The sequence below is a fragment of the Fundulus heteroclitus genome, chromosome 9, assembly GCF_011125445.2.
Source record: "Fundulus heteroclitus isolate FHET01 chromosome 9, MU-UCD_Fhet_4.1, whole genome shotgun sequence".
NCBI lineage: Eukaryota > Metazoa > Chordata > Actinopteri > Cyprinodontiformes > Fundulidae > Fundulus > Fundulus heteroclitus.
In genome coordinates, this window is record NC_046369.1 from 4,634,612 (window position 1) to 4,653,062 (window position 18,451).

The 18,451-nt window shown below is 40.9% G+C and overlaps 1 protein-coding gene across 1 annotated transcript in view; it reads left to right on the forward strand.

Moving 5' to 3' along the window:
- Window positions 1–16,013: 16,013 nt before the first annotated feature.
- The window catches only part of LOC118564230 (collagen alpha-1(XXIV) chain), a 75,957-nt gene continuing 73,519 nt past the window's right edge, over window positions 16,014–18,451 (forward strand). Inside the window, exon 1 of the mRNA XM_036141646.1 lies at window positions 16,014–16,609. Coding sequence (XP_035997539.1) covers window positions 16,557–16,609 — 53 coding nt within the window. The 5' untranslated portion in view covers window positions 16,014–16,556. The remainder of the gene's footprint in view (window positions 16,610–18,451) is intronic.

The following is an 18,451-nucleotide window of genomic DNA, read 5'->3' on the forward strand; positions in this document are numbered from 1 at the left end:
CCTTGGGATTCCTCCTGAGGAGCTGGCCCAAGTGGCTGGGGAGAGGGACGTCTGGGCCTCCCTACTGAAGCTGCTACCCCCGCGACCCGACCCCGGATAAGCGGAAGACAACGGACGGACGGACGGACGGACGGACGGACGGACGGACGGACGGACGGACGGACGGACGGCCTTGAGATGACTTTTTCATGAATTGGTGCTATATAAATGAAATTGAATTTAATTGAATTAAACTTTATTTCAGATTATCAGAGAAAATGGAGCTGAATGTATTGTGTATTCACTTCACATGCCTTAGTTTAAAAAACAGTCCAGTTAACTTTTTACTGGAAATAAAAAAAGCAGTTAAATGCTAATAACGATTTTCCCCATGCATCCCAAATTTAAAACACTCTGCAGACATACCACGTTAGAAGAAGAAACTGACTGAGTTAGTTTTCTTTCTTCGGAGGCAAAACATCCTTAAAAATAGGCTCCAGTTATGAAAGCGCAGACAGACAAAGGCGGGTCATCTTGTTCCATTTAGGTTGATTCCCTACAATTCAGCTCTTATTCCCTCCTTGTTTTCCAGAGGAGAATCCACTCCGTGTGTTAAACCACCAGCAGGCAGTGTGCAACATGCAGGGCAGAGGTAATGGTTAGATGCCTTCACTGCCACAGGCAGCTCATTAGAGGATAATTATTCACAGATCGCTGTCTTCTGAAACAATTTGGTTTTTGACTTTGTACTTAACTTTGGAGCTGTTGTTGTCTTTTAGGTGGACTGCTTTCTAGGACGGTTGTCCACAATATACTTTTAATAAATTTTCTTAGTTTAGAGGTGACTATGCTTGTCAACGTGGACAGAATAAAGCCTTCTTTTTTTCATATCTGACATTTTAGCTAAGTATTTTAACCTTGGACACGAGGAATGTGTCAGGTTATGTGCGATATTACTGTGTCCTGAGTCGTTTCTTTTGTTAATCACAGAAAAAAGTAGCCTTATCACTGTAATGGCAAATTCCATGTAGACATACAAAGGAACAAATAAATGAAAGGTTCTACCGGTGAACATTTCAAGGGGAAGTTTATCTCACTTCTTTGCCTCATTAGATGATATGTCTACATCTGGATTATTAGTATGTGAGTTTCCAGTGTCCAGCGCAGCCAGTCACCTCAACACTGTGGAGGTCATGACGTTGTTGAACTCAGGTCGGATTCAAAGTTCTTGGTCCAACTCCCACAGAATGCCACTCCGGGAACTCCCCAGACAGTGGCCAACGGCTGCCTGCTGCTCCCTGAGGGATGGGTTAAATGCAGAGGACAGCTTTCATTCGATTGTATGTTGCAATGATTGTTTTTTACTAATCTCATGTTTACCTCTGCAGGACAATCGAGGTCTTCGTTTTTTCTGAAGTATTATCTGGCTTTTCTAACAGCAGAGATTGTGGGTGATATTCTCAGCACAAAGCCCAGCCTTTCCCTGAGTGGGCTTGACTCCGGTTGGGGTACCTTCGTTGATCTCAGATCTCAAAGCCTATTCATTGAGGAACATCTATTAGGAACTTTTACTTTCTGTGAATTTTGTGGTTCTGTTGACGTCCTAAACCCATAACCCTCAATGTGCACTGCACCGCACTGTTTGCAACCCTCTGTGGAGTGGTGAAGAGAAGTGTGAGGCTAGGGTTCTCAACTAAAACAAAGGTAGATAGCTCAATCTGGCTTGAGGGTCTTTGCTTCAAGTTTTGGAAAAAATATCTTGGTATCTTTTTCAAAAGATACGGTGAGGAGTGAGTATACTGTTCTGGTCTCGTGGTATGGAAGGAGCTGAGTAGAAAGGCAAATTGTCCTGAGATGTGAAACATGATCCAGAGAAAGAGATTCCAGAAACAAGTAGCTAAAATGAGCTTCCTTTCCAGGGTGGCTGGACTCAACTTCAGTGATATGATGAGGAGTTCCGTTATCTGAGTAACAACTTGGAGTAGACCCAACATTGCTCCATGTCAGCAAAGGTGATTTTGGGCATCTGAACAGAATTCCTTCAGAATGTCTACCTTAGGAGGATTGCTTTTGGGAGTGTGCGGCAGATCTGAACCCCTATGGAAGGTAATAATATCTCCTGCCATGGAAAGCCTGGAAATGCCTTGGGATCCTGCACCATGACATGGAGTGTTGCTTTGTAGAGGTGTATTCAGGTTACCCCAATGATCCAATCTTGGATAAGCAGAAGACAGTGGATGTGCGGATAGATAGACGGACAGATGGATGAATGGCTATATAAATAATATGAATGGTTTTGGTACAGTACAATCACTGAAGCAATTCTTAAAGCTATAGTTGGTAATCTTGTACAGAAACACTTTTTGTTTTACTGGGTAATATTGTCCTTCCATCCTGAAAGTAGTCAATACATTATCTATTCACAAAAAGGAGGTTAAAAAATCTTTCTCTGTAGGAGCAGCAGGCTTGTAAAAACTCTAACTAATCTTTGCTGCTCGGTCCGAAGGGCATGGAGTTGTCAAACTTTTGTTCTTGCTCTCACCCATAGATGTTATGTACTCACCTTCCTCTGTCCCTCAGGTTCCTGGGGTATCACCTTATCTATTGGTTGTCCCACATGCCAATCATCCTGACACGCTCACGTAACACCAGTGTCCGTGCTCTTTCCTTCCGAGTTTCCGCTTGCTGGCTGCACATGCGCTCTTCTAGTGTTTATGTCTCTGGCTAGCTTACCGGCTAGGTTAGCGGTTAGCCGTTCGTTGTAGCTCCACTGCTCTCACCGCAGACTTTAAACATGGCTGAGAGTCACTAGCTTTAACCTCACATTTTTACTCCAAAAGTGGAACGTAATCTTCGCTGCTCTTGCTTCTGTAAAACTGACACTGGCCCAGGCAGCCTACACATATGAGGTCATGATAATGAAGTCTTTCGCTGCAAGGCAGTCACACCAAAGCTCGCTGCAACCATGATAGCAAACAGATGAGGTAGTGGAGATTGTCCATGTGTGACTGTTGCCTGGCTTCTTAACCTGGGCTCTGGCTGACAGGTGGTCCAGCTTTGGTCTGTCAGCAAGCAGGGCAGGAAATCTGAACTATTTTTGCCCTGGTGACAACAGACGTTGACAATGGAGCAGCTGATGGATGGAGAATTATCTGATTGTGGAAACCACAGAGCCAAATCAGCTCATCTTTTTCTACAATGCTCCTAAAAGCTTCACTCTCTCCTCACTCCATGTTGCACCTAGGCTGACGACTGGGAACAATTTAGTTTGCTATTGTTTCTGATCTTTATTGGTACGCTTTGTTTTTTTGTTTTATCCCATGAGATAAAAAGACTGCCTGTTTTTAATTTCTTTTTTGTTGTAGTTGTTGTTCTTTTTTGTTTAAGTCTTCAACAAATACATTTGGACCCCCTAACTGTTTTAAAGATCATTATAAAAAAGATAAATAATCAGTCATCACTCCAAGTATTTTTTTTCAATGGTTATATAAAAATAACTTACTTTTTTATATATCTGAGCTTTTTGGCACAAGACGTCTTTTAGCCAGACTTTTTGATCTAAAGAAGTTTATTAAACCCAGAAACAGTTTTGCAAACCTCAAAAGAAGGCAGACCACTGTTGATCCATTTACAAATAGTAACCACAGCCAAGTGACTGATAGCTCCCATGTCCGATCATGATTTTTTTCTTCTATAAATACTTAGTGATGTGTCCTACCTTGCTAAAAGAAATAACAATGTGTTAATAGAGATAGACAACAGACTGAGAGAGCGGGTTGGATTTGGGTTGACCTTTGATGTAAAGCAGCTCTAGGGACAGAGAGGACATGTGAAATATTTCTGTCTCCCGTAAAGTGTGAGAATGGCAGCAGTAAGATGGTGTGAAGAGGTTTTTTTCTGAGCTGGAAACTTCCTTCCTTGAACAGGGATCACGTACTGCTGAACCCAGTTCCCAGTAACACCAACATTACTGCCCTGCAGCCCTTTTTCTGCAGTCTACTTTTGTCAATCTCATATCCGTGTCATCTCCTCAAACATATCCTGCCGGCATTAAACCTAACTCCGCAATCAGGTACTTAGGTATTAGAAAAATAACATCAACACCAGAGTTTGTCTTATTTTTGGACTAATGCCTCATTCACGGCAGACTAAGACCTTACCAGGACCACCAGGCAGGGCAAGGGAAGTTAATCACTGCAATGTCTTGAAGCAGGTTCTAAATTGCTTCAAGAAAGCAGTATGCTCCCAATTACTCAGCATGGAGCCTGTGAGTTCCCTGCCGGTTATAAGCATGCACCAAACAGAAATGTGTTGATGTTGTGGCATTAGATCATGGTCCAAGGGTCTCTGTGGAAAAAGCCTGGTGTAGCAGTGGTGGCATCCATAATATGGGTCTGCGAACGCCAAGGGGAATGGATCAATAGAAAATTTGACGGCATTAAGACAGTGGTACAACCTAATCTCACCCAGACTGGTTCTGCATTTTTCCAAACAATTCAGTTTTGGCTCTGCAACTGCATTGGATGTAATTAAAATGTGTAATTCAAATTATCTCACCAAGGAGCAGCTGCAGAAAATCCACAATCTCACAAGTAAATATAATACCATTATCACTTAAAGATGATTAAGCAGTAATGATCTCTGAGGCTGCTGGCTGGTGAGAAGCAGCTGCACCTCCAAATGACACATAGACTGTTTGGAGCTCAAATGCAAAATGTATCTGTTGTGTTTCTGTGTTTTCAGGTGCTGTTTCTTAACAAATTCATTTTGCAGAATATGTTACATTGGGGACAGGTGGAGATAGGCACCAGCAGCCCTCGCAACACCACAAGGGATAGAAAATGGATGGATGGATGGATGTTACACTGGATGCTGCAACCTGTAAATAATAGAGAAAAGCTCTTCACCGGCATCTTCTCCTGCTGGCAGAAGCCCTGATGGTGTTTCCTTCTCCGCATCAAAGCTGAAACTCACATTGTTGGTGCAGAAACATCCATTATGTGTAGGAATATTCTGTAGATTATAAACAAATATCTCAATGGAGATGTGACACCCAAAGTAGTAGTGGGAAGGTCAGGAAAGAAGGACAACGTATTTATTGTGCTAAAAGCGGGGCTTTGTTTGCCCTCACACTGGTCGGAGGTTTTAAGATTTCAGAATATCACAAGTCACGCTTGTGATATTCTGAAAACTAAAACTCAGGGGTGGATTTAGTTCAGTATGAAAGAGGCTTACGGCAGTACAGATGCTGGTTCTGTACTTAACTCGATTAAAATGCATGATGGAACTGACGTTCTAACACCTAGCTCATTGCTAGGAAACTAAACTATTTGCCTTACTCCATGGAAAAGTAATAAAATATGTCATTAAACACCTCAAAAATTAAATTTCCTAAAAGTAATATTCAGAAAATTATAAATCTTCTTATCTGTAAGAGCCCTTGTATTTTTATGGAAAGCGTTGCCAACTGCTCATTTATGCCAAACATAAATGTCGTCTGGATGCTGGCAATAGTTTCAGAAGGAATGTAGACACCGAAATGCAAATAATATGCATACGTGTGATAAGATCTGCCAAAAACAGGATATGGACATATGATAGATGAGCAGCATCCCAGAAAATGACACGTCTTTGACCCGCTGAGTCTTTATCATCACTTTATCATTGCATTAAGATTAGCATCATCAGCACTGGCATCACTTCACACACACACGCACACAAAAAGTCATGCTACTTGGCCAAAATTGCAAGGAGACTAATAGTATCACTGAGATCCGAGTCAACATGCCTTTCAAGCTGCTCTCTCAACCTTCCCCTCAAAAAAAAAAAAAATAAATGGGATTTTGTTTGAAGCACATTGTAATACGCAAGCATAAAGCCACTCTCTGTTCCATGGCCAGCTCCTCTGAGACTTCACGCCAGACAGAGGATGAGCCCCAGAGATGAAAGTGAGGTCAAGGTGCCCCCCCCCCCCCATTCGTCCTTTTAAAACCAGACTTCTTCTCTGACTGCTCCTCTCTTCCCTTTTAGCTTTAGAAAATGTTTGATCAATCAGTGCTAATGATGTAAAGCTGATCTTGACATTTCTTGGTCAAGTTCCAATTTGAAGCACCAGAAGTTTCTTGTTTACAAGTGGGACACATGTATCCTGTCAAATTTAAGCGTTTACCAAGTCCAGACCATTACAAAGAGAATCAATCAATCAGCAATGCTGACAAACGAAACAAGTTTCTATATTAAGTGACCATACAAAAAAGTAAAGAAATGTACGATATATGCAAAGGTATCGATTCTCTTTAAACATTTCCTATTTCTGTGTTAGGTCACAACAAACTGTAAGATTTCATTATGCGATATTTTTCGGACTTTAAGTCGCTCTGGAATTTAAGTCGAATCAGTCAAAAAATACGTCATAAAGAGGAAAAAAATCTACATAAGTCACACCAGACTAGTCGCATTTATGTATAAATTTCTTTTAATAATTCCAAGACCAAAAACTGACATTTAATCAGGCAAGGCAAATTAATCAATTGCATCCACAACAGGCTAAATAACATGGAACATACCTGTGAAGTTAAATGGGAAAAATTAGCACAAGTCAACTGGCAAATTACCGGGGTTCTCGCCAGCGCATGTCAACATACCGGCCCGTTACCCAGAAAATTGTCAAAATTAGACCGGGAGCTACGTGCTAAGCTAGCGGTATGACACGCATATTTGATAGCAACAAAACAAAAGTTAGTAAAGCTCTTGAACGTGCATCAACGAAGTTGTGAACCTCCCAGACACACAAGCTAATGCTAGCTTCTTGTTAGCTTCACAGACTGCCCAACGATAGGGTTCTGTCGCCGTCTGGACTCCCCTTTCTAGCTGGATCACCGCTGCCTGATTGGTTCTGAAGCAGCAAAACAACATACATATACATATGTTCAGTCTTTGTTGTCAATATGATCATGTTTTGATTACTTTTCAAGGGTTACAGGAGCAGCATATAGTTTTCACAAGCCTAGAGAGCGTTTTTGCAGCTATAGACAGTAATGTTTACTCCTTGGTCCATGTTGCTCGGTATGAATTTTCATTTAAAAATGTTATATACGTTGCACCTGACAATAAGTCACAGGATCAGCCAAACTATGAAAAAAAAGTGTGACTTATAGTCTGGAACTCGTTTGGTGTATGTCTACACCAGCTGTACACAAACAGACATAATTGTTCTTTGCAAAACAGCGTCTGGGAACGAACCAGTGTCCCCTGGAAGAAACATTAACCGAGCCATTAATATCTGTTCAAATCATTCATTGCATAATAATATTTATTTCCGTCCTCCGTGTCCCCTGAGCAGCCTCTGCATGTGAGTCAGGAAACTGCCGTAGAACAAGAGAAGATCTATGGCTGCGTTTAAAGGTCTTTGTTTGGCAAGAAGGTGAACATCCACCCCGGTCTGAAATACTTTGCCAGACTCTAACCGGTTTTCAGCAAAGATTATCCTGTATTTAGCTTCATCCGTCATCCACTGACCTCTTACAAACCCTGTCCCTGCTAAAGAAAAGCATAACCTGTCCTTGGGTGTTTGCATTTTAGTTTTGTTACGTTACAGGATTACAGTTATTTATCCTTTTTTGGGTGTGTTTTTGTACATTGAATATTTAATTATATTCAATGATTATATTTATTTTTATTTAATATGTGGATCTCTGCTGCTCTTCCAGAATTAACAGATCTGTTGGCTGCTTCTCTGATTGAAGCTCTCCTTACCCATCGGATTGGTTTAGGTGGATGGTCGCATATAGCTAATTTTGCACCTCTGTCATATGTTTTATATTCTCAAATGACTGATATATCCAAAGCTTGGCTAATTGTTTATAACCCGATCCTAAGCTTTAAACATTGCTTTCACTGTAAAAGTGGCTGAATACAGATGCACGCACAATTTGTCAGGTTTTTATCTGTTTCCGTCCCATGACATCCCACTTTTAAACCTGTAAGTTTGTCATTGCAATGTGACAAAATTGAGAGAAAGAACACTTTTGCAAGCCAGTGTACATGAAGGATGGTTAAGAGCGGTTTGTTGCCCGGTCAAACTAGGAAGAGGACAACTGTGGAACCTGGAAAAAAGAAAAGAAAACCACCAGACATTTAAAACTGGACAGAAACCTCTTTTAAGGTAAAACATACTTGACAACTGCCTCTATGTAAAAGCGGAAAAAAGCAAACCTCTCTGATCTAATGAGCCAATAAACTTAGAACTGGTGGAGATAGTATGATGGATTTGCTCAGCAGCCACAGCAGAGATATTAATTGAGATAAAAATAGGAATTAACTCATAACACAAATAGTTCCATAGAAAAAAATGACTACTGTGAGTCAGTCGTTCATTCATCAATACTGTGGTGACCCAAAGCAAACAGGCAACACTTGAGCAGCCCTGGGTGCCTGGAATAGAGCACAAACCTATTTCTCAAGATCATTGTGCTCATCAGTGGAGAGACCTGAATATGGAAGCCTGCGGGTGTTTCCCATCCCGTTTCAGGAAGCTTGGGAAGATTTGCCAGAAATAATTGAAGAAACAGCCAAGATTTAGCTGCGCAAAGCCTGTAGAGACCAAACCAAGATAGCTGCAAGCTAATGCATGATGCACATTGAATTTTATGAGAAACACTTAGCAGAGCAACTTTATGTTGAGGTTCCTCTGAATATGAAATGTGTTTAGCCGGGAGAAGGCAAACTTTTTCTTTACTCACCAAAGGTGGAGAAGCCGAGCTCCACTTTGGGTGCGGTCTGTTTTAACAACAGGTGACTTTAAAGGGGAAAATAAGTGGGGGGAATGAATTAATTACATCAACCGTAAAGCAAAAACATGTTCTTACTTTAATCTCTGCTGATTTTAATGTCAAGTATTTTTTTTGTTGTTTTATTAGATTAAATTCATCCGCAGACGCGGCTCTTGGTTTTCTTACAGCTGCTAATTAATGGCGTTGAAAAGCCGACGACTTATTAAACATCCAACATGAGCCGGGTTAATTTACGACGCCGTGGTATATGATTTTGGTTGGGCTCAGATTCCAAAGGTTTTTAAAAGTTGTTTTTGTGGGCTGGGGTTGACTTCCACTCGGCATGTGTAAAAGTAATTATACACGCACAAGCTTCTTTTCTGCTTCAGCTGCACAAAAAACGTCTGGAGAGCCGACCCGGTCTCGCAAACCCCTTACAATAAAAGAAACACCATAAAATATGTTTACGCTTAAACAAGTGGAGACTTTGAATGAGAATGGTGTTTATTTAATGAACCATCAGTGAAAGTGGCATTGTTTCTAGAAGTCATAACTGTGAAATCCATCCATTGTGCTTGCAAGGCGTTACATCTGAATAGAAAGGCGCCTGTCGGCGGCCGGCACGTGCTCCTCGTCTGTGGCCCCTCTCCACCCCTCGTGACCCCGATGGGAGCCCTCGCTTTCCCTGCATGCTTCCAAACGTTCTCCTTGCCTGAACACCCGCTTCGCCCTGCACTCCCCCGGCCCCTCTCTCCCCACTTACCCTGATCCCTTCAAAGCGCCTCTGCCCACCGCACTGCGTCTTCCTCGTACACGTGCCCTTAAATAGAACATTGTTTCAGCTATTGAGAGCTCCGTGTTTCACCATCTGCTCAGCACTCCCCCCAGCTGTTGGCCACTCTCTCCTCGCTCTCAGCAGAATGAGGGCCTTACAAGGCGGTGACACGCACGCAGGACAGAAATTACACACGGCCAGGCCTGCTAATTAGAGGCAGAGGCAGCTTTCGGATCTTGTCCGTCTGCAGGTAGTCGGCATTTAAGCAGACGCACACTGGCGTTCAAGGCACAGAGTTGCTGAGGAGACCTTGAGCTTGTAAAGCATATTTAAAATGTTTTTACAAAACAACAATTCACGGAGCGGCCGTTGCTACGGTGGCCCAGAAGTGCAAACCGACAATACAAAATGTGACAATTTGTGAAAGTGAAAACACTTTCACAAATCTTGAAACAAATTCCCATTTCAAGAAACATTTCAACAACGCACATTTTGCAATCATACATTTTATTGTATTTCAGTAGTTTATGTGACACACTGAGGCATATTCAATCGTAATTGCAAAGATGAAAAAACATTTCTATAAAAATCTGAAAAGTGTGGAATGCATTTGTTTTTTTTTTCCATCCCCTTTTCACCTGGTGCTCCTAAATGAAATCCAGTGGAAGTCACATAATTCGTAAATAAAAGGCCATCTGTGTGTAATCTAAAGTCCAACTTATTACATTTGTATGGTGAAGCCCTTAGATGTTTGTTGGAGAACATTCGCCATCAAACAACATCATGAAGATCAAAGAACACAAGGTACAGTTCATAGATGAAGATTTGGAGAAGTATTAAAGCAGGGTTGGGTTATAAAACAATATCCCAAGATATCCCAAGTTTTTAAACATTTTTCAAAGTACTTCAGTCATCTGAAAATGGAAAGAGCATGGCACAAGTGGAAAAACACGGGCATCCAACATCACTGACTTCCTGGGCATAAGGAGCATTTCATATGTGGAAACTGTGCTCTGGTCAGATCAGACCGAAATGTATCTTATTCTCTTATAATATCTGTTTAGTTCTTACTTTGGTGGATTTTGTTCTTAGTTCATTCTATGTACACCTTGTTGTATTCCCTGTTTCCCTTCAGCTCATTGCTCTCCTCTCTTCAGCTCATGTGTTTGATTTAGCTCAACAATTCCTTAGTTCTCTCCTGATTACCTGCACTTGTGCTGTCATGTTCCTTCTCCACTCCTTCCCCTTGAATATAAGCTGGCTGGTTGTCATTTCCCTTGGCCGGTTTCTCTGTTAACTTTCTGTCAATTTATGCTCTGTATTTCTCCTTTCACCTTCATTTCATCATGTGGTTACCGAGGTCCTACCTGTGCTTTGGCTCAGCGACAACCTCCCATTGACATGACACGACATGACTAAAACGTAGGGCTGGATGACAATTCGATAACAAAATATATCGATCGATAGACGTATATTGATGGTAGAAAAAAAGAGTAAATAAAAAGTTAAATAGAATAACAATTTTCCTTTTCTTTTGCATTCTAGCCTATCATTTAGGTAAATATTACATCCTTCCAACCAATCACAAACGCAGACCCAGGAACGCCCTGTCACCAAGCTCCGCCCCCTTCAAAGAGTTCAGAGAGCATGTGTTCATGTTCACTTTTTAAATACTTGCAGTATTAAAAGTTGGTTGAATAAAGGGTTGCGTTTGAATTCAGTGTTTCTTTGTGTTCTGTATCTAAATATAGGTTGCTACGCAACAGCATAAAAAGGCCAGGGCTGCACTTAAAATAAATGTTTTGAAGTTGTTGATAATTATTGATATTGATCAATATGATCTCTGTTTTATCGATGTGCTTTTCTTCTATATCATCCAGCCCTACAAAAACGTGCCTAAACATACAGCCATTGTATAGGTTAAAGCATTCCTGTGGTAAAATGGCCCAGTCAAAGTCCAGATCTAAACCCAGAAGAGAACACATGCCAAGACATCAAAACGTCTGTTTACAGATGTGGCGTTAAAAGTGTTAAAGTGAACTTTAGCTATTTTATAAAGAAGGGGAAAGGTTTCTCCCATTTTGGGGTTTGAGTATTGAGGGCCGAATACAAATTCTTTTCAGATTTTATTCAGTTAAAAAAAAACTTTTGAAAACATTATATTTTCTTTCTAGTTTATATTTTGTCAACCCTTTGTTGATCAATAACATGAACTCTTGAGTGAAACAAATTGTTTATTGTTGAAGGGGAATGAATACCAGATAGCATACTGGTTGTTTGAAGAAAAGTCTTAATAATGTACAAGTTACAGTATATTTCCTTCCAATATTACTATTTACATATTTACAAATAATATGTGATACATTAGAATGACATATAAGCAGTGGTACAACACTTAAAAGGAACAACAACACATTGTAAAAAAAAAAGTCTCAACGATGCGGAAACAAAAGTTCAAAAGCTGCCTTAAAATTGCAAGTAAAGATTTGCATATTCCCAACTTAATAAAAGTCAGGACGATTTACAACAATAAGTTTAACTTTGTAAAACACACAAACTTAAGTTTTGTGTCACAAACTCATTATAACAAGTTTAGTTTATAGGACAAAATACGGGCATTGTTAAGGCAGTTGTCCGGTTTTACAGTGCAGTGTCTGATGCGGCTCGTTGAAAAGACAAATGCACAAGAACACAACCAAAAAAGGCTAACATTTTCTCTCACAATTCACAACTGGCAGAGCCTCTTCTTTCCGCCATTCTTCTTTTTGCCTTTCCTCAGCTTGGAAGACTTCAAATCGAGGTTGAAAGTCAAGCTGCTCCTGAATTTACAAGCTGCATTTTGAAATGTTATTCTGAGAGACAGTACGCGCTCCATCCAACGCGTTTGGGTCGAGGCCCTCCAATGAGAAGCTCCGGAGCTGAAACTGGGGGACAGGAATTTGCATGTAGGAATATGTCCTCGCATCTGCCGGTACAGCGACTGAAGCCAAACCGTTTCCAAGAGTACAGATCGTTTTTCCTTTTTTTTTTTTTTTTTTCATAAATCTGGCACAGGCACATGGCAGCAAACTCAGCATTTAATAGCACACATTACACTGAATAGGGAAAGAGCTGTTTTACAATACAATTAATATCAAGGTTGTTATTTCTGAATTTCTTTCCTTCATCCGGATGTTTGGTGTTGTATTTAATCACATAGAGTAACTCTGTGACCACATGCTGATGTACCCGTAGTGAATTAGTCATGTCTGGACATTGTGCACTTCTAGAGATCATGTTTGTGACGGAACAGGTCCGCTTTAATTATGGAACATTTGCTTGCCACCTAACAGGGAACACCTCTGAAGCTTGTTTCAGAACAAAGGTCAGCATTGACTCATCTGCTTTTGGACGTTCATCATGAGAGTAGAATCAGACGTGAGCTGATTCTGATTATGGGCCACTCTGCGGGCCCGAGGCCCTGTTGCTCAGTGCGCGTCGGACTGATCAGCACACATCTGGAGGCCAGGAAAGAGAAGCAAATCACGTCGGAAAGTTTGTCTTCAAACCTTTTGAAGGATTCTTTTTTTTTTTTTTTTGGGAAAACATTTTATAATATAATAAAAAAAGGTTTTACACGGCCTCCTGGCAGCAAGACAATCTGTAACTTTCTCACAGTTTTATTGATATAACCCACATTGTTGCTTTATGCTCTCTTTTTTTTTTTCTTTTTGCATCAGAAAATTGTTTCCCGGCAGTGCAGACAAACATCTGCTCAGAACATTTCTATCCCCACATACAGGCTGATGGCAAAGCCAGAGAAAAGAAACAACCTGCGCACATCTTCTTCTGTAAAGAAGTACAGATATTTATGGATCCCCGCTTTATTTGCTGGCAACATAAAAGTTTTAAGTAGCCTCACTGTTTATACAGACAGCATGTTAGTTTGAAGTTCCTGTGTCAGTCTGACCTCTTATACGTTTGGCCATTAAACCTGTTTAGTCTTTTTGCTGTACCCAAATTGGAAAAACGAGTGCGGTGTGTTCCATTTGGCATTAGAATCAGAAACTGCAATATGGTCCCCAATGCTTCCTGAGCCGCAAACCATATGGACTGTCTCTGACTCCGGGATGAAGTTAGTGACGCTTCGGACATCCAGAGGAGGATGCTGAGCAGCGATTATAGTGTGTGTGGGGGGTGATGGGGCTCATGGGTTGGAGTCTGGATCTGGTTTGATGACTTCTAGAGCTCTGGTTGGGCAAATCTGCAGCAGTGTTCTGCAGTGATGTGAAAAGACATGATTAATAGGAAACAAAGACAAGCTATTTCAAAAGTTTATCAATGTCAGCGAAGAGATTTCATGACTCCACTAAAATGTAGGCAATCAGTGGAACTTTAATGTGTAAGTAGGTCCAATGTTGTATAGTAACAAAGTAAAAATACTTCACTACTGTACTTAAGTATATTTTGGAGTACTTTATACTTTGCTCGAGTATAACATTTTTTGATTACTTTTACTTTTACTTCACTATATTTCTGAACTTAATTGCATACTTTTACTCCAATACATTTTCAATGTTTGGTTTAGTTACTCGTTACAAAAAGAGAGAGAGAGACTCATGCACGCAAGTGTTTTGACCCTACCTAAATTCTGCCTGCACTTGGATGTGTACAATTTTAAAGTGTATTGCACTGACCTTACTTGAAGAAGGAAAACTGAAAGCTCACAAAAAGGTTGTATTTTCTGTCTAAACTTGGTCTAAATTTCTCCCGCACTTGGCTGTTTATATTATTTCAAGTGAATTAGACTTTCAAAGTTTACCAAAATCTAAAAATGTCATTCAAACTGCATTTGCTTTGTTTTACTTCTTACTTATACTTTTTATTACATTACTTTAGTACATCTATTTTTACAGTAATTCTCATACTTATGTACAAGACATTTCAGATACTTTAAGACTTTAACTCAAGTAACATTTCAGTCAGTGACTTGGACTTTTTACCAAAGTCATATTTTGGAGAGGTGCCTATATTTTTACTTGACTCCGAGATTTCAGTACTTTATACAACACTGAGTAGTCAAGCCCAAGGTCAAAGTCACTTTATTCGTACCTGAGGGTAGATTTGGTTGCAGGTAGACAGAGTGGGCTGCACACACACACACACGCTACACACAAACAACACTGACAACATTGAGGTAGGACATTATTTTGTAGTTTTGAAGGAAGCATATACATGGCCAAACGGTAACAAGCACTGTTGTGAGAGAATTCTTTTTTATTTTTCTTTACATGTAAAAAAGAAAAAAACAAGAATACTCACACGTACACACTGCTGATTCTACATTTATAACTAACTTCTGTATGCTGTGAGCGCTGTGACCGAAGTCTGTGAAGAAATGTGAAGCAGAGTTAAGTAATGTAAAAAAATAAATAAAAAAAGCCCTTTTCACTTGATAATCTTAAAATGGAAGGAGTTTGGCACAATTGCAAACTTCCATGGACTCGGCTGTCCAACCAAACTGACAGTCTGCGCCGGAGGGAATTAATGGTACAACGGAGATCCACAGGTCTGTTGGGAGAATCTGTTGACAGAGCAACTATTGGTCATGCACTTTATAAATCTGGCCTTTAGTAGGAAGATGAAACCTATTGTTGAACGAAAGCCATACAGCATCCTATTGTTAGTTTGTCACAAACCATGTTAGGGACACTGCAGATGGGTCAAATATGACCAATGTTAAACTTTATGGCTTACAAATAAAATGGCCAGCTCCAAGATGAAACATGGTGGAGGCAACAGCAGGATGATACGGGGCAACTCTGGAAGAAACCCCGTTAGACCCTGCAAAAGCCCTGAGCCTGATGTGGAGATTTTCACTTTTGTAGCATGACAAAAGTAAAAAAGCACCCAGAGCTACGATGGGATCTTTTAGATCAAAACACGTTTATTATTGACCCAGTCAAGGTCCACATCTATAAAAGTATGAGTTGAAAGTCGTGGAAATTGCTCTGTGCAGACACTCCCCATTCAGTCTGAACCATCTTGAGCTATTTTAAAAAAAAAGATTAAAAAAAGAATGGAAGAAAAAAAGATGAGTAAACTTTGAAGGATACGCCCCAAAACGCTTTTTTTAAATTAATAAATAAATTAAACCATGTATCATCTTCCACTTTACAATAATGCTATATTTGTGTTGTCTCTGACATATATTCGTTCTAAAATACATCAAAGTAGTACAAAAGATAAGATAATAATACTTGTTTTATATTAGCACAACTGGATTTGATTGAATCTCATGGTTTCTAACGTTTGCATGAGTCAGTTACCGTCCTGTCTGTTCTGACTGTGATAAAATTGATGCTTCTCATGGCGCAAACATGAAAGCGCACCGAGCGCCGGCTTAATGTAGCAGCGGTTTAATGAAGACATCAGACACCGAACAGCGCGGCCCAAGATCTCCGCGCGTGTGACGTCACGGGCAGGTCTGGTGAAACCCAACACCACCAGCTGGTCTAGAGTTGTGTGATGGGGTGAATGCGGGTCCACTCGCATCGCTGCAAGTCGAAGCACATAGCTGAAGCCGCCGCCTGGAGGAGAGGGCGCACAGCAGTCAGTCTCCTGCTGTGTTGGAGAGCAGATCCGGAGACATTTCCCTGTGTCCGTCAGAGCAGCCGCGTTGACTCGTCCGCAGATCAACTTGTCGCTGCTGTCAAAGCCGCTTTGCTTCCTTCCTCCCCGTCTGCGTGTGCAACTGTTGCGCGTCTTCGCTTAGGATAGAAACGGCCAGATTACCCTCCTGCGCGCCGCAGAGCGCACCAGCTTCTTTTCCTTTTTTTTTTTTTTCCCCTTTACTTCGTGAAAAGTGGGAGACATCTCACCTCGGGAGTGCAGGGCGATGGAGAATTTCTGATCTGGCAGCTCCGTCTCCGTTCACTGTAACGCTTCCTTTTTTTTTGGCCGCTTCCAAAGGGTTGGCCCATGCGCAGGCATCCCGTTGAGTGTGATTCTATTTTCGCCCAGATCTCTGCTTCCTGGACAAATGCATACAAATGCATTTAGGAGCCCAACGGACAAGGAGTGGACACGTTTCCGCGGCTGCAACGTAAGTTTCAAAAGACAGCCTCCGCGCACATCCCTGTCTGCAGCTACTTTATTTGATAATTTTTTTTCTTTTTTTTGTTCTGTAACCGCATTGGCATCCCCTCCTGGAAGTGGTAGCTGCACCATTCCCGTGTTTCTTGTAAAACGTTTTGTCTGACAATGTTTTATACTTGACAGCAGACGTCCACAAACCGCATAATCAGTGAGAAGCTGCAGAGCCGTGAGTGTGAAGAGTTGGAATAAAAACACAGAGGCGTGGTGCAGCAAGATGAATGGGGATCTCTGATGTATATTTAGCCTATTGATAAATAATTTGCATGAGTGTTTGTCTTGAAGGAGTGAAATGTGGGCAACCTTAAACCTAAAATTCCTCATGGAAGTGTTTGTTATCTGCGTTTGACATAGGCTATAGGTTTGGTTGTCCTGTTACATGTAGCTCTAGAATATTAGAAACTTGCAAGGCTTAAAAGGTCGTTAAACAGTAAATTCAATATTCTTTAGACTGAGTCCAACTTTGTCTTCCTGTATCATCTATAAAAGAAAGGTGAGCTCCCAAAGGCCTCTGTGCTTTCTGGGTTTTTTTCTGGGATAATTTACAGTGAAAATGAGCAACCTGAGATAACTGGGAGTAAGCGTAGACTTCCTTTAAATCACAGACTGTTAGTGTGAGTGTATCAGTCATTAACCAGCTTGTGTGGATCCAGAGGCATTGGTCCTCCACTCCTGGCAACTTTGTGACAACATACAGCCTTGCCAAAGTCTCATCAGTTAGCCAAACACTTGCAGATGAGATTTTTGACTCAAACATGTCTATCCATCCAGTGTCTTGATCAGTTTTTTGTGTGTGGGGGCTACAAGGAGCTGGTCTTTGGGCAAGAAATGGGGCATTTATTGTGCATTTCAGAATTATGGATGCATTTGTGTCTATTTTTTTATTTTATTTTACAACCAGAAACTCCAACATATATTGATTGCACTTTATTGCTTTATTTGATTCACCAACAGCAACTAGTACATATGTAGGACTTTTTTTTGTAGGACTTTTTTTTTTTTTTGCAAAACAAAACATCTTAAATGTGCGCTGTCTGTTGGTACTCAGCCCACTACTTTGTCCAACAACCTTCACTGCAACTAAAGCTGCAAGTGTCCAAGGATAAAAACTGGAATTTTTAACTCTTCTTCTTTGCTACGTAGCTCAAGCTCAGTCAGATTTAATGGACAATGTTAGTGCATATCAATTTTCCAATATTGCTACAGATACACCTGTGCATTTAAGTCCAGACTTTTTCTAATATATAAGTATACTTTCACCCAAAGCCTTCCATTGTAGTGCAGGCTTTACGTTTACGGTTGTTGTTTTGCCAGAAAGTCTTTCTGCCTGGTTTTCTTCCATGATTGTCCTGCATTTCACTCCATCAATCTTCTCATCACCTTTGACTGGCTTCCATGTTCCTGCTTGTGGGGTCTGTTCCCAGAGCATGATGCGGCCACCCTCGTGTTTCCCTGTGAGGATGGGCTGTTCGGGGAAGTGTGCAGTGTTAGTTTTCCACCACCAACCAGCCCGTGGCCAAATAATTGAATTTTGTTCTCCTCTGACCTGATGACCTTCTTCCACGTGTTTACTATGTCACCTGCATGGCTTGTGGCAAACAGTAAAAGGGACTTCTTATGGCTTTCCTTCAACACTGGCTTTGATTTGATCCTGCTATCATAAAATCCAGACATGTGGAGTGATAGTCGACTAATAGTCCATCAACAGATTCTCCCACCTAAGCTGTGAGTCTCTTACCATTGGCCTCTTGGCTGCTTCTCTTGTACACACTCGCTTTGTCTGGTGTGTCAG